This window comes from Centrocercus urophasianus, unplaced genomic scaffold, assembly GCF_019232065.1.
Source record: "Centrocercus urophasianus isolate 14NV4802_14NV808 unplaced genomic scaffold, USGS_Curo_1.0 seq_11, whole genome shotgun sequence".
NCBI lineage: Eukaryota > Metazoa > Chordata > Aves > Galliformes > Phasianidae > Centrocercus > Centrocercus urophasianus.
In genome coordinates, this window is record NW_024884253.1 from 77,023,458 (window position 1) to 77,040,823 (window position 17,366).

Below are 17,366 nucleotides of genomic sequence, written 5' to 3' on the forward strand. Positions count from 1 at the left end.
GGAGGCAGTTCAGAACAGTCAAGATGACAGTGAGGAGTGGTTGTGACTCCGCCCATGACACAGGGGTTGAAACAAGATAATCTTTGACGTCCTTTTCAACCCAGGCCATTCTATGATTCTATGATTCCCTGAATGAGATCACAGAGTACCGGCCTCAAGTGTATCACAATCTTACTGGGGAAAGTAAAATCTGAGCTTGATGAAAAACAAGTTTCAAGCTTAGCTGGAATGCAGTTGACTTCCTTCCATCACCAATTTCAAAAATATCTGTGAAAAATAACCTCCTGCTCTCCAGGACAGTGCTTCCCCAAAGCCATTCATGGGACAATTTCTACACTAAAGGATTTTCCCTTATACTCCCCAATGTAGTCTACTCCAGATAATTGCATTTATACTGAAATTGAGTGCTAGTGAGGAAAATATCATCTGCTGTAAAAAGCCTCTGGCATCACTGTATTACTTTAAAACTCTTTTTGTCCATGATTTACCTATGAAATACCAAGATTCCATTGTGATCTGTTTTCTCCACATCTTTTCCAAAAACTACTCCTGTTTCACAGTAGCTGGATATAAAGTGAGTCAATTCCCCCCACACATATTTTTTTTCGCATCTAAGAGAAACTGTGGTATAATAGAGGTGTGCTTGTGCTGTACAGAATGTGACTCATGCCAGAATTGACAAAACATGCAGTAATCAGAAGACAATGGTGCCTCGAGGTCAGCACCCAAGGCCAAGAAATTTAGAATTCAGGTGACAGCAAACACGTGAGCCATGCAAAAGCCCACACTAAGTTAAGCACTTTTTAACATGCTGTGCATGACTGCATGACAGGAATTATGGCATTATGTTCAAATCCTGTGATAGCATCCGCATCTGAAACCAAAATCCTACATTTAAGTGATAAGACAGCAACAGAAGTTATAAACTGCATGACAAAACAGAGTCCACAGTCTCAGGACTGAACTATGAGCTTATGCAAGAGAGTTCTAAATGCTAAAGCATCTATCATTTTTATATCCTATAGTCATGACTCAGAGAGAAGATACCATATCTGAGTAAATAATACAAAAGGATACTGATTTCTGAATTCTTTGTGACTGAAAGGAGAGAGCCCAATAGATTGGGGCTCGTGGAGCTTAAGGTCACTAAAAGGCAGTAATTAATCAACCCAAGATTGGCCTCTGTATTTTAAAAACAATTAACACTCACCCAGTCTTCTACTGAAGCCAGTATCCTGTACTTGTTCAAGCGTACTTTACAAAGAGGTAACAAACATCAGGAGGATTGGAAAAAAATCTGTGTTTGTTTTTCGTTTGTTTGTTGTTTTTATGCTGCTACACGGAGCTCCTAATTCAAAATCCGTGCTTTATTTGATGTTTCTTTTGGTGTAATTTTAGCTTCCAGCTACATCTTGTCTTGCACTTGTCCAGACCTTTCTCTCTGATCGAGACACTTTTCATATCAAACTATTGACAGCTGAACATAGCTATCCCTCACATGGCTTGTATCTCACGGTGCTGTTGCCACTGCTGAAATATACCACCTGCAGCCTCACTGTACTCACATCCACTCTTTGCTGCCCATAAACACTCATTAAGTGTCAATGAGTGTCAGTGGATGCCTTTTATTCCACATGGAGGAATTCAGTGACATCAATCATACACACTTCCACGTCAGACACTGGTCAGACTGCCCTTCTGATGCCTGCTGTCACAGAGCAACAAAACGTAATGGAGTATTGGTGGGAAGGTTCAATCCCTACTGCCGTACTACCAATGCCTACCTCTAACTTCCTGGGCCAACACAATCAAGTAGGAGGCATTACATACACAGCAGACATAACTTACAGGATGTACCTTTCAGTGTCCAATTCTTACCACACTTTATGCAGATACCAGATAGGTATTTGAAGAACAGTTTTACCAGAGAAAGCAAATACATTTTTATAAACTTCACAGAGTATTGGCAATCTGCATGAACTTCAAGGCCTTGTTTGCAACACAAGTCCTGCAGTACTGATAAGCTTTCTAACAAAGCTCTCAGAGAGTACCAAGAGGTTCGTTCTTAAAGTACATCTTTCCCATTCAATGGACCAATTAAAATGTCAGTGGTTTCTGGGCTGGTTCAGCCCGATTCTGTGACTAATTGGGGCAGAAGACCCACACCCTGGGAGAGGGGGAAGGGGCATGAAGAAAAAAGGCAGGGAGATGGACCTGAAAACAAAACAGTGGCAAAAAGCTGAGAGGGAAAACTAATTTACTAAGCATGATAGCGGAATTTCCCCTTTCTTGTTTCAAGGTCAGTCTAGCACAAGGTGTAATGTATTTTGGAAGAGCACCAAAGTCTGTAGAGGTGTACAGGGCGTATGGCAATGTCAAAGAATGTCTGAGGATGCACACAGGACCGTTACCACCAGTTCCATTGCACCTGAGAAATGCCCCGACGAGGTTCATGAAGAACTTGGGCTATGGTAAAGGCTACAAGTATAATTTAACCCCATGTACAAGGAACCTGTGGAGCAGGACTATCTGCCAGAAGAGCTGAAAGGAACAGACTTCTTTAAGGAACGAAGAACGTGACAGCCCTGCTCTGAATACTTCTTGTAATTATGATGCATACATTTGTATTGGGATGAAGATTTCCCTGCTGATTGCAGCCCAATATTTCTGGAGCTGAGAGTATGAAGTCACTCCGCCCTTGAGATATTCTTGTTATTTCTGCTGTCATTCCAAAGGAGTTTTGTAAACCACTGCAGTCAGGCAGTATGGAAATACAAAAGTAACCTTAGCAATGTAGTTCTGTCACCCACTGGTTCAAGGGAAGTGGAGAAAAAAAAAAGTGTTTTCCACTTTGGCCCTTGTATCTTGTCTTTTCCTTATCTTGAGATAAGGAATATGATCATGCTGCTTTTTAAAATGGGAATCCAATTCAAACTTTTAGAATGTTTATTTTCAGAAAGAGACTGTATTCTCCCCTCCCCTGATAAAATACAGTAAACAAAATAGAATTACAGTGTAATTCTTTCTTGTATGATGTTCTGGAGAAATTTTCTCCAACAACATTTATTCAACTAATGAACCTGTGGAAATCAGTACCTTTACATTTGTTTGAATACTTACAACAGCAGTGTGGTTTTGAAAGTCTGAAAATCCTTTGACTTTTGTCATGTCTATTTTCTACAGAAAATGTAAACTATTTCTGGAATTATGGTAGTCATTAAAATTGCTGAAATGGTTGTTTTTGAAGTTACATCACTTACAAAGGTTGGTGTAACATTTTGGTAAATACTTTTGGAAAGCAGATTCCTGATAGCAAAGAACCCTCTGGTATTTTGAATTGTATTTAGCATGAACTTTGGATTGAAAAGCTGAGCCAGACAAATTGAATGCCTGCTCTTAAAATAGAGAATTTGGCTTTGTCCTCCTACTGAAAACATATGAGGGAGTGTCACACCTCCATGGTAGACTGGCTGGGGAGAAGCCCTGCTCCTCACAGCAAGCCCCACTATCCTCCAAACTCAGCACTGAGCCGAGCAATCCCTGGGCAGTTGGGACAGGGACAGTTAGCACATCCCAGGGCTGAGGACGTGCAAGATGATCAAGGGCAGCTCTCCCCTGCGCTGGGGAGCCTATTGTTGGGCCCAGCTCCTTAGAGCTGAGCAGAGGGGCAGGATCAGCGCCCTTTGCACGCTGGCAGCACGCTGGCACCTGGTGCAGCCCAGCTCAGCACTCACCTTTGTGGGCAGCGCTCCTTGCTGGTTCAGCCAAGAGTCCGGCAGGACTCCTGGGTCCTGTCTAGCTGGGTCGCCCCAGCTGCGGTGTGGCCAGGAGGTGTTCCACCCCAGGGGCAGAAATTTGCCCTTCCCCCCGCTAGTTTAAATGGCGGGATCATTGGAGTAACTTGTGCTCCATCTCCGACTTGTTGAAGCCCTCACATGGTTTGTTAGCACTGCCATGAGTGCCGATTCCTGGTGGTGGAAATAAGGTTGTGTTTCTACGCCCTCCCCAAGGAGCGGAATATGGAGGAAGCATCATGGGTAGGGACAGCAACGCCAACGGCCTGGTCAATAACACAGAGACTTTTTCTTCTTTGTTGTAACAGATGTTCATTTTATTTATTTAGTCTGCAAGCAGCAGGCCGAGAGGTAGATGTCGTCCTCCCGGCCTGCCGGAGCCGTGCTCTGACGGCAGTGCGGTGCCGGCCTAGCGCCGCCGCCGGGGCCGCCTCTTGCGGGGTGGGGACGAGTCCTGGCGGCTGCTGCTGGCCTTCCTCTTCGGGGGGCGCCGGGGCCCCCCACTCGAGCGGTCCCTGCCCTGGGCGGAGGGGCCCGCTGCCGCCGCCTGCCCTGGCTCCTCCTGGGGCTCCTCCGCTGAGGGCGCGGTGGCGGTGCTGGGGCGCCCGGGTCCCCCAGGAGAGCTGCCGGGCAGCTCCTCGGCGCTGGGCCCTGCGGGGCTGGTGGAGCGGCCTGGGCCCGAGGCGGGAGGCTCCAGATGGGAGGTGCTGGTGATGGTGCTGGCTGCAGGGCCGTCCTCCCGTCCTCCAGCAGCGTGGCTGTCCCGGTGGTCCAGCTCGTGGCGGATCGTGGGGCCGTACAGGGCTGCTGCGGTGCCGATGAGCCTTCTCACAAAGGGCACCACATCGCCATTGGTGATCGGCTGCAGCGCCTGCAGCAAGGCCTCCTCGTCCAGTCCATGCTCGCACAGGAAGTTAATGGTGGTCCACTGTCCCGCATGGACTTCCCACCAGTCATTGCTGGACTGCTGCTGGATCTCCTCCTGCAGCCATTGGAGCAGGGGTTCGAGGTCTTCCTGATGTTCCCTGAAAAATGCAGCCCAGACCTCGGCTGGAAAGCTGTGCTCAGGTGGAATGAGCACCGGCTCTGCAGGCCCCTGCTCCTCCTGCAGGCCTTGATCTTGGTCTGAGTGTGCTGCGGGCTGCGGGACAGCACACTCGAGGAAGTCATCATCCGACCTCACCGAGTATCGGATGGTTGTTATTTCGTGCCCGCATACGGCACAACTCGGCTTCTTGTAGGCCCACCAGATGGCACAGCCGTAGCACAACTGGTGTTGGCAGGGGGTCACGTAGGTGACATCCTCCCGAATTTGCCCGCAGATGGGGCAGACCCAGTCGGATGCCACGTCCATGGCCCCGGGCTGTGCGGTGGGCTGGGGAGAGCTGAGGTCGGGAAGCTGCTCCCCTCGCTGGTGCTGCAGCAAGCAGAAGGTGTTACGAACTGCAAAAGAGAGAGAGAGCCCACGGTCACTCGCTGCCCCGGTCCCTCAGCAGCAAACCCTCCCGGTCCCTGTTCCCCACCAGCTGCTGCAGGGGCCGTGATGTCCTGCACCACTCACCTCTGCCACTACAAGCGCACCCTGTGCGGCCCCAGCTGCCCGAGGCAGGCAGGGCTGAGGGAAACGCTGCTGATACTGTGGGACGGGCACCAAGAACTGGTGCCAGCAGCCCCACAGCTCAACGCAACCAACTCGCTCAGTGCTCCAAGTCTCGCAGCTATGCTCAACTGGAGTCCAGGCACGAGTGCACGCTGGCTTCTGCCAGAGCCCAAATCTATACAGGAAAGGCTAACGAGGTCACAGTCATCTCCATTGCTGACATCACAACAAATTGGTTGGTGACTTCACTGTCCATCATTGCATGTGATGGGGCCCCAGCCTGGGCCTCCATTGCCCACCATCATTCCGTGATTTTCCTTTGTAACGGTGATAGACTTGGGGAAATAAAAATTGCAGGTTTCTACTGCCCATGTAACTTGTAGCCAACCTGTGATTAATTGGTGCCACAAGATGCCATGACTAAGCTTGACAGGTTCAATATGCAGCAATGGATCCCACTTTGGCTGGGCTGAGGACCGGCTCCTCACAGTTGCTGTCTGCCCACACTGTGTGGATAATGGACTGCACGCCCTGTTTGCAGAGTGGTCACTGGGGCCTGCTGCTAGTCCATAGCTGGGTACGGTGGAAACAAAACTGGTGGCAGCATGGCATGGTGCATCCACGCTGTCCCAGTTCTCCAAGCCTATGGGCAGTGTTTGTCTAATGGCACTTCCATGCTTCCACCAGTTGCGGTGAGCATGGGAGAGAAGGGAGATGACGATGTGCTCCCCAGCTGAGATGCTGTGACAGCAGGCGTCATGCTGGAGGAAGACAAGAGACCCCATGGACATGGGCCGGTCTGGGGAGGGTCCCTCAAGAATCCCCCTCCAGCTGCAGGCGTGAGGCATGGCCACGCTGCCTACCTGCGCTGCTGCACGCGCCTCTCCGCGATGTCCCGGCTGCCTGCTGCCAGCAGGGTCGGGGTACAGCAAAGTGGCTCTGAGACGGCGTCTGAGAGCTGCGCTAGCAGCACCCAGAGCACGTTTCAGCTCCCAAGCTCGCCCTGTCCACACTCCAGTCCTCGCACACTCGCTCGGTCGGAGGCCAGGCACGAACTGCCGGGCCGGGCTGCCGCGCCCTCGTTCAAGCAGCGTGGGCCAAGCAGTCACAATGCGTCGCACGGAGACGTCACAAACCATGGCTCGGCCGTGTCGCCAGTGCTCACCTTCACTGGGTGACATCACCACCCGGCCCACAGCGATGTCGCCGTCCATTGATGCTCATCACCGTGCGCCGGCCTCACCTGCCGCACGCGTGCCAGCAGCACTCCAAAAAATTTTGCTCATATTTGTTGCTATTCTTTTCTGTCTCGGTAACAACCTAAACTGCACTTGCTGTACGCTGATACTGCACACTTGTACTGCTCACTGGCGTGGAAAATCACATTCTTCTTTTTGTTCATGGCTTTTTACTTTTATCATTTCAGTGCTGCCTGAGTGTGGTATCTCAAATTTAAGTCAGATGATAAACTAGATGGTACGTGATGTATTTGGTGTTAGGTAATGCAGTAGGCGTGCAGCTCCGTGAAATGAAGGACTTCTGTTTTCCTGTTGACAAGCCAAGACGCCATGCAGTTCAGCTTATGAGTGTCTGTCTATATTAGAAGTACTGAGAGGTTTTGAATTGGCTGGTTTGCAAACCAGTGTTTAACATGGGCTTCCTTTTGGTCTTCCATTGAACAGTGCTGGAAAATTGTTCCCTTTTTGGAACATCCATCTGATTTCCTTGCTGAAAAGAGAGTTGCTGGGATAGAGTCCTTCTTCAGAGACAGCACTCAAAGGCAGAGAACCATGCGTATGGTAGTGTGTAGGTTGCTCCGAAAATAGTGCCTCCTACTTTTTTCCATGAAAACTGTCACAGATACAAAAAGCACAAGAACATTATTTAATAGAGAAAATTCTCAGCTACAAAACACTATTTCACCATTCGCTAACCAGTACTTCAGCCACAAGTATTATCTAAATTTCACTACTGCTGTAAAAAAAAATATACCCTTCTGATTCCTTCATGTAGTCTCTCTGTATTTGTCTGCTTTGAGATTCAGCTTTCTGTACTCCAGTTGATTTTAGGAGACTAGAACTCCACTCTGTTGAAGCCAGTATATTGCACATTTCAAATTAAACAGTTCTTAATATCTTCAGAAATCTATCTTAAATCACTATTCCAGAAAATTCTTGCCCATGTTAACCATGCACACCTTTTGCTTCTTCATAATCTGTCTGCCAGACCATAAGAAACAACTGTAGTGACTCTGCATGAGCAGCTTTCCCCCATGCAGGTGAGCCCCTTGCTAGATGAACAGTATTGGGGAAAGAGAAGAGTGGCCCCCATAAACGTACAGGTAACAAACTTGTGCTAATGAACTCCCTAGGAAGGATATGATCTCACTCCTGAGGACAGCTTTCTTCTCAAGATCATATTTAAAATCCTTTTTTTCTGAACTTTTAGAAAAGCCATTTTTATGATATGATCTAGGGTATTTTGAATTACTGTAGTAACCACTGTAAGTGCTAAAGCATATGATACCCTCTATTATGATAAATATTGACACTCATTATGTCTCAAAATTACGTTTTAACCCACATGGTATTATTTCCCTGCTCTGTAAATGGGAACATGACATCAGTAGCCAGTGGGCTTGACTGAGACCTTGATGAATGTAGAATATGACTGAAGCTAAAAGAAAACTGAGAAAATCTGTTAAAACAGATAGCACATCCAGGCAATATCATCACATTAATCTAAGGATCAGGAATTGATATTTGGATGACCGTAGGTTATTCCCACTTGGTGTGAGTCAAAAGCAGTCACCTATCTGGTTTTAGGATAAACAAATAATTTAGATAACGAGTTAATTTCCTTGTTAACATCAGTGATCTGAATGACACACAGGCTAGAACCTCTGAAATCAGCAAAACTAATGTAGCAGGATTCTCACAGTTTGTTTCCTGTGTCCAGCTTGGCTGGAGACACCTGGGCAAGGATGTTCCTTGTGATATTTGCTTCAGCACTTCCAATATTGCTGAAGCAAGCAAAACCAATACAATACAGTTGAAAAGTCAGACTCACTTTGACCATCAGAATAGAGAAAATCATGCTTTTGGATTATCTGTGAGTGTGGCTGAACCAATTCAGCCCCCTTTTTTCATTCCTGAAGACCACCTCTATTCTGTTCTCTTTCGGAAACTGTGATGAACTGCCCTTTTCAAAACCTCCCCCATGAACCTAAAAACTGAAACTGGTGCCTCCCATGAAACAGAAGGGGAACAAAGACATCACATCAGCAGGAAGAGAAGCAGCTGATTGCCCTCAAACTGAAAGCTCCTTGCCATTTTCTACTGAATTTGCTAAGCAGGACAAAGCAATTGGGATATAGGAGCTCATTTATAATGTCATCTCCAGGACTGTTTCAAACAAACAGTGCAAAGCAAAAGCACTTTTCTGTTCAATGGATCATGTTGTGGGTTTTGAATATGGAATGCGAATGAGCTTGTTGCTGGGGAAGAACAACAGGCAGTAGCCTGAAGTGTCCACAAATGGAGAAGTAGGGATGAAAAATGAGGTTGTTTGTGAGGCCGGTGAATGGAGGATAAATGGCCAGCAGGATAAAAACAAAGGAAAGTGAGAGATCACTTGCAAAGACGTGGCATTATTTTCAGCGAAAAGCTAAGATGAAAATCTGAAGAGCAATCTACTATCTCTGCTTCCCTGACAATCACAAACTAGGTGGGCTCAAATGACCAAGTTGCAGAAAGCTGCATCCCAGCCCAATACTGCTGCAGGGAGGGGGTGCGGCTCCCACTGTTTTGGCCATCCAAGGTGAAGCCCCGAAGGGCAGGCATCTCAAGGGCTTGGAGGCTCAGTAGTTTCTGCAAATAAGATCCATTTAATGGTCTCAGTCAGAGCACCAGAACAATGAGGCTTTGTTGCTACTGACAGACAGAAACAATCAGTCAGGGACAGAGGAACAAACACGAACAAAGCAAACCTCTCATTTGCACAAAGGAAGCTATTTTTAGATGCAGAATTCAACATCATTAGCATGCAGTCAGATTTCCGTAGAGGAGTGCATGAACCAAAGTTTGCACTCAAGTAGTTACTGTGACCTTGGAGGACTTTCCTCCTGAACTTCACTGAGAGCAAAAGTGGACCCCAAAGGCTAATTCTGTGGTCTGAATTCTTCAGGCTCACAGAGCAGCTGCACGGATTTGGCCTGCAAAGCACAGTGCTACTGGAGGTGAGAAATGATATCAGCATCCGGGCCCAGAGGATTTTATGAATCTGCCCAACTCTGAAAGAACCAAAAATAGACAGATTTTCTGAGCTCTGACCATACAAATGATCCTCGTAAAGCTGTCAGTGCAGAAGACTGACAGACGGTGCCTGAAAGGTCATAAAATCAATAAACAGAAAGTCAGCTCACAGAAAAGCTAATAGGAGAGTAACTGCCCTTTGGCTCAAAGCAGGAGAAAAAGGTACACATCCCTGATGGTTTCGAGGTGGCAGCTTCTTTGTTGTTTCTAAAGGCCAGAGAGGTGTCTTTGTTTTCCATCATTCCACTTGGTTTTGCAATCAGCCCAATCTGCAGACACTGTAATAAAAACAGTTCTGAAATCCAGAGGGAAACATTACCTTTCCCTGATGAGTATGGAATGAGAAAGGTGTTATCTGATCCTCCAATGTTCTGCATGGGCTGTTAGCACAGCTCCTCTGTGCAAATTACACAAGGAGCAAACCTCAGGTACCTGCTTCCCAGGTGGAACCACAAAGACTGCAAGCAAAGCCCAAATAAGCTCTTTTTCACAGCAGCATCTTGAAGACACCCAAGGGATCTGGACCATTTTACACACTGACCAAAATGCCATAGTTAGAATTATCCTGGAAATGACGTGTTTTCTTCTCCTGCATAAGGTGACAACCATAAGAAGAGAAAAATGAACTGTGGTTGCAAGTGAGGAAAAAGAAGTGAAAGATGCACAGAGGGGAAAATGAAAGAAAGGACACATAGCTTGTTATTATTCTGTGAGAAACCACAGCAATTCAGCAACAGTTTAGGTTATACACACAGACGGGTAATGCAAGGGGTGTTTGCTCCAGTGCCATTTTTTTTGCAAGAGCCTCTTTGACTTTAAGCCATTCTGATTTCTTGCATCCAGTAAAACTCCAGTACATCGTCTCCCAGAGGCCACTCTGTGTATTCTCAGGATGCAGCTCCAAGTTATACAAGTTACCTGAGCATACAAATTACTGTTCTGCAGTGTTCCCACTGTCCTTGAAGGGGTATGGACTCATAAGTGTGAAAATGTGGTGCTCTGGCAGCAGCTGTACTTCAGAGAAGCTTGAGAGGAAAAAAAGATCCAAGAGTGCTGAAGCAAAAAAAGAAAGGTCATGTTAATCAACAGAACAACCTGCCATGGGCAAGAGACTCAGCTACATTCTGCTGCCAGGGAAAACTCCCAGAGATGCTGTGCTATTTGGGTGTTGAGCTGATCAGCATCCACTTGTTCTTGCTTTCCTCAAAAAAAACTGAATCAAAGGAAGAGCAGCAGAAGTAAACATCTTACGAATGCAGTTGCAAAGAATGAATTTTTTATTTGGAATTCAAAAGTCAATCAGTAAAAAGAAATCAATGATCTCCACTGATCCAGTTCACCATACTTTTGGCTTTCACATACCTCTGAATAATTTCCTGATGACTGCTGAGCAAAGAAGCACAGTTGAGGATACACTGGGGTGCTCACAGTCAGCTTGTGGTATGCTACAATCTGCAGCCAGTTGTTTTATGAATCAACCCTGCAAAGATTCAAACACACATATTACATCGGTGCATAATATCGGTTTGCATACGACATTCACATTAAATTATTCAAAAGATGAAAGAGAATGGTGTTTTAAAATTAGAGGAATGGTACCAGATAATTGAAGTCGTGTCATAGGAGAGTATTCCTGTTTGCATGCATGCGTGAAAGAGTTGAAAGAGAGAGAGCAAAACTGCAAAACTGAAAATCTCTGTGTAGAGGTGAGTTCCATTGGAGAGTGAGAACTCCAACCTTATTATTACTTTAGGTAATGGATTCTTGCAAGCTTTTCCCTACAAGCTTTTTATATCCTCATGAAAACAAATCCCATGCTCATGAGGCAACTCAGGGAATGCCACGTGAAGTCTTACGACGTGCGTAACACTAAACACATGCACATATATTTTATACATGTATATATGGACAGTTATAAAACAGGCTTCAGTTTGTGCTAAATGTCCTCAAGCTACACACATGGTTTGGGGAAATGAGCAGGAACATTTGTTCTTTCGCTTTGATTTTTTTTAATTGCACACCATATATTTTGAGAGATAATTGCTGTTAGCAAACTTCTCCATCATCCCTGCTGTCAGACTAAAACCATGCAGGCACACAAGAGGAACAATTCACTAAAACAGATACCTACATTAGCAAAAGAAAGAACAAAACCATGCTTTGTCTGAATTTTCTACTGTCACTTGCTTTTGAACTTACTAACCATTCACGGTTTTATGAAGTATTTAGAAGGTTGTTTTAATTACAGTAATATACAGTTTTGATTGATACATCAATATGCAATTAGATTTTGTAGTACTTCTCAGATGAACCATATTCTAAAATGTCTTTCTGCATTAAATCCTATATAACTATATCTTAAACAAGTTTTAATTCACTTTGAATTCTACCATGCATTGTCAAGTTATTAAGGTCAGAGCTTTCATTTAAAAACAAGATATGAACACATTTTTAAAGAGGTATTTTAGAATGGCTGCTGCTCAAGACCTGAAAGAGCTGTAATCTGGAGGGCTGGCAGTTGGGTTTTTTTCTTCATTTTAGTCTTGCAGAAGTAGTCTGCTCTACAGCTAAAAAAAAAAAAAAAAATAGAGCATTATGAAAACTTGGATTTATCAAGGATAAATCTCAGCCTGTTTGGCAGATGTGTGTTGGAGACTCCAGTAGCTAAGCTTTCCTACGCACTAAAAAAAATCGAAAGAAAAAACACTCAAAGGGAACTTTCTTGTCCCCAGATCTGTCAATGAGCACGGCCAGAGCACATGAGCAGGGCATGTTCAGGCATCATGCTCAGTGCCAGCAGAGAGCTTAGAGCTTCCCCATTCAATAGTCTGCCCACAGGCACCTGAAAAATGCCCCATGTTTATCACTGAGGTGAAAGAGCAGTGCTACTATTAGCTTCCCAACAGTGTTTGAACGCCTACACGCACTGATCATAGAATCACCAAGGTTGAAATAGACCTCTAAAATTATCTAGTCAACCATTCACCTACCACCATTGCCCACTAAACCATACTTAGGCATAGGCAAAGAATTCAATATTTTGGGATGCAGACTGTTAACTGGTAAACCACCTGCCCTATATCTGCTTTACTTCTTCCAGATTAGCTTATTCCAGACACCTGGTACACCAAGCCCAGTGCTTCAGCCCTGCCCCCTTTTTCCCAGAGATGTTGCCAGGAAGATGCAGGGCCTGTAGAAGAGGAAACTTGTGGAAGAAGATGTAAACAAGAGCCACTTTTTCACAGCGCAGCAGGAAACTGGTGCAGAGTCACAGAAGGGACAGACCTGAGGAGAAGCCTGGGGCAAAGCTGGGCACTGGGAAGGGAGATCCTCCTTGGCTCCAACCCTGACATGGGCCCTTGGGAAGGACAAAACACAGAGAGCGGTTAATGGAGGGCCAGTGGAGGAGCTGTGAGACAGGACAGCACTGGGGGGGCTTTGACCACGGGTAGGTTTCACCTACAGAGAGGATACCTAGCCAAAGGAGCCGTGATGACAGCCCAGGAACGGGAGAGAATTTTGTCCAGCTGGGTACTACCATGCTGCTGCATGTCTCTGTAAGACAGCCTTGGGACTGTGCATCTGCCATAACAACACTGTGGCAAAACAAATCTGTGTCATTTAATAGTACACAACTATTCTGACTTCAACAAGGCCTCTTTCAATACATCCATGGGCAGCCTGGCTTTGTTTCAGCCTACGCTTTGTTTACTTTGGCTCTTCCTGGAAAGGGAACCACTATCAAAGCAATTGTAAATTTGTTTTCTTGATGAGGTACATTAGTACTTTATACCCAGCTGAAGGTAATAATAGCTTAAGTATAGCCTTAAGATTTAGCAGCTGAACTCCACCCAGGTGCTTTATTTTTACTGTGTTACACAGACCTTATCCATCCCTTGGTCTCTGCATAGGCAGCTCTTATCAACATTTGAGTGTACACAGAAAAAAAAAGGGAAAAAAAAAACAAATATAATCAGAGACAACAATCTCATGGCGTAAGTAGAGGAAAACAAGTAGTTTTAGATAAGCACTGGCCTAGTGTGTTAATCTGCTGTTCAGCAATACTTAGTCACGCTGAGAGCATTTTATTCGCCATTAGTCCTGGCGTTTCAAACACCACTGCTCACGCAGTGTCTCACTCTCTGAGAATAAAGGTGGCAGAACTGGGCCTTCATGATTTATCCACGCTCCACATCGGACTGCCACAAAAACCTGCTCGATTTGCATTGTTCCCATTACACAGGCATGACTGGGGCTGCTCAAAAGTGATGCATTGGTGCAATTAGTGTGCCCGTCTGCACCTGTGGCCAATTAATTAGGCTGGGGACACTGGAAAGACGAACAGTAGCTTGAGAGCTGTTTGCACGCCACAGATGATGCTAGCAACCTAACCAGGGCAGGAAGGAACAAAAACACTGGCTTGTTTGTTTAATTACTGGTGTTGATTGCACAGAACGTGTCCTAAGTCACAACTCTGTATTTATTTATTTATTCCCCAGCACAGATAGGATGAAAGCCCATCAGATGGAATTTAGAGACATCTTGTTTCTTGAGGTCTAGAGCTTCTGATCCATCCTGGACACAACAGATCTAAAGATGGTGCTGAATCTTCAGATACCTCAGCAGCAAAGCTCTGAATACAGCTGATTGAAGGCCCAAATTAATTAATAGGAGCTAACAGCTTTGATGTTCTGTGGTAACAGATAGCATCAAAGTGAAAACCACTACATATTCAGTGTCAACCATGCTAATGCAATTATTCTAGTCATACAATTTCCAGACCTGCCAGGGAACACAACCAACACCCTTCTACTCATTTTTCTAGGATTAATTTAACCCATTACGTTTTGTAATCAGGTCCTGCCCTGCAGCCTTCTGACTGTTGCTCCATAGCTCTCAACCCCTGACAGTTGATAGAAGCATACAGAAAAAAAAATTAAGTGATAAGCTCAGATCAGGATAATGCTGGCAATAATCTGAGCTGACTAAATGCAGCTCAGGGTGTTTATTCACATAACACTGACAGCAAAGCATATCAGCTAGTTGGTGTTATGCCTTGCAGTTACGACTTTACAAACTCATTTGCAGCCACTCAGCTGACCTGTTTGCTTCACTCCCCCTTCTCTGGCACCATTGAGAACCGTGCACTTCATCTTCAGATGGAGACTGCACAATCTAACATAGCAATGAAACATCTCAGCCTTACTCCTCCCACCACAAGGTCAACTTGCAGGCATGCCCATTCAAAGGATTGGAGGAAACAGTCACAGAGGAAATAAACAGCAAGCTCTTTGCTGGGTAATTTGTTACACTGTCATCATCAACCCCAGCAAAAGAATAAAGTGAAACTATGAGCAGCATCAAGGTTAGATAGGCTGGGCTCAGACATTAAATACACAAAGCAATATACTCATCTGGGTGAAGCCTAAAAACGCCATGGATAACAAACAGCAGGCTGCAAATCAGTGCTTCAGGTAGCAGGAGAAACTTTTGAGAAGCAGTCATTAATTTGGCTACAGTGATGAATTCCTCAATGGTGAAAGCAACAACCCACTTCACAGCTTTACAGATTCATTGCTTATGAGGCCATGAGGAACTGCACAATAATTTAACCTGTCCTCCTGCATAAGACTTCAGCTATCAGCAATCTTTTATAATGCCTTCAGCTGGTGTTAGATGGGTGGTTTAATGAGACGTCTTTCACATATTTGAGTTCTTCCTCCCAGCTTCCCATGCAAGCACTGGGGAGAAGGCCCAGCAGCAAAATGACTCTAATTGGCCCCGTTTTGCTCTCCTGTTGGTGGAGGTGTTCAAGAAACATGCAGATGTGGCACTAAGAGTTGTGGTAGTGGACATGGTAATGATAGATTGATGGTTGGTACTAGATGATCTTAACGATCTTTTCCAACCTTAATGATCCTATGATTCTGTTGATCTCTCACATTTCTGCACTTGCTGTCCCAGACTAACTCTGCCCATCCTCACAATACACAGTAGACCAGCTTCTTGGCCACTGACTTTGCCCTTTCTTGCCACGTTAGTCCACAGGTGACACAACCCCAGCATTTTTCTCTCACCCCATAGCCCACAGGGCCTCTGAGCTGGAGACCTGCAGCATAGCAAATCTAGCCAAAGGGCAGCAAAGCCTCCAAAAAGGCCACACCAAAGGGCCCATCATTGGAGCAAGCCTGCACTGCATGCTATCCCTCAAAACATGTCCTACACACCCTGTATACAGTGCCTGTGACACACACGGAATCAAAGAATCATTAAGGATGGAAAAGACCACTAAGAACATCTAGTCCAACCATCAACCATCTAACTGTGCCCACTAACCATGTCCCTCAGAGCCACATGTACCCTTAAAAATCCCCAGGCATGGTGAGTCCACAACCTTCCTGGGCAGTCTGTTCCAGTGTATCGGTGGATGCTACAGGGAGAGAAAAAGCACTGCTGTTTGAGAAAGCTTCCATTTAGCCTGAGAGCTACAGCTGTAGTGGGTCCTGATATTTCCTCACTGCTTAGACTGGAATTTACAGATTCTGGGTATTTCATGCCACATTATCAGTTGTCTCCCTCAGTACTGACTTAACCACTTCAATTTCTCACTTGTGAAGGCACCTCTTTACAGATACAGCGAGCCCTCCTGCCTCTCAGTAGAATTTCCTCTCCCCTTATTCTCTCAGTACTTCAACCAAGTGGCATAACTAAGGTAAATTCAGGGCAACTGTCATCTGCCTGTATCTTGTTTTGATGCAGGCTGCTCTTATTTCAGGCTTGAAGAAGAAGAGCTTGGGGGCACAAAAAATCTTTTCTCCCTCAGCTTATCGCTTTATCTAATAAAACATGCTATCTCACCTGACAAACCTGATTTATACTCTAGCTCATCTCAGCTAAAACCATCATATTTACTAAGCAATCACAAATGACAGAGCACTATTCGGTTTTGCTTTGCTTTTGATACTAAAAAATGAACAAATGCACAATTTTCAGGCTTTTCCTTTCTTTAACAATGCTGCTGTACATTTTTGCCAATTGGTATTTGTCACATCAAAGTGAAACTGGATGACCCACGCCTAATTGTGCAAAGTCACTAACTGGAAAGTGATGCCATGAAAGTCATGGTATAGCACTGCTAATGAAGGAATTCAGCCTCTTACAGCTGCAGAACTCCACTTGTCCCAGGCTATTTACAGGCAGCCAGTACCACCAAAATTCACAACTCAAGGATAAAATATATATTTAAAATGCTAGTAGAGGCTGCATATCAAAAGAAAAGGAATTTCTAGAAGAGAAGCATAAATAACGTGTAATTTCCTATGGACTGGCTTCTCACTGTTCACTACAAGCTCCAATTTAATTTTTTCTTCTGCTTAAGTCATTTATTGGGGGGAACTCCCATACAGACTTTTAAGTAAGATTCAAGTCCATGCTGTACCTTTTTCATAGCTTTGGTACATACACAATCACCGTCTCTTTTCCTTTTACTGTTCTATCCACATATCATCAGAACAGAAATTATCCTTTAGATGGCTATCACAGTGTTAAATTTCATTTGAAAGGTCATTGGAAAGGGACACAGTGACTCAGTATAAGCATACATGACTCATTTCCATAGGAAACCAGGCTTAAAAATGGAAGATTTACAAGGAAAATGAG

The 17,366-nt window shown here is 45.2% G+C and overlaps 1 protein-coding gene across 1 annotated transcript; it reads right to left on the reverse strand.

The window, feature by feature from the left end:
- Positions 1 to 4,203: 4,203 nt before the first annotated feature.
- LOC122171582 lies at positions 4,204 to 12,268 on the reverse strand. The gene is made up of 4 exons (XM_042839269.1): positions 12,195 to 12,268; positions 11,070 to 11,187; positions 6,560 to 7,245; positions 4,204 to 5,237 (listed from the first exon to the last, which is right to left on the reverse strand). The coding sequence occupies exons 3-4, from the start codon at positions 6,606 to 6,608 to the stop codon at positions 4,204 to 4,206; spliced, it is 1,083 nt and encodes a 360-aa protein (XP_042695203.1). The 5' UTR covers positions 6,609 to 7,245; positions 11,070 to 11,187; positions 12,195 to 12,268.
- Positions 12,269 to 17,366: the final 5,098 nt, after the last annotated feature.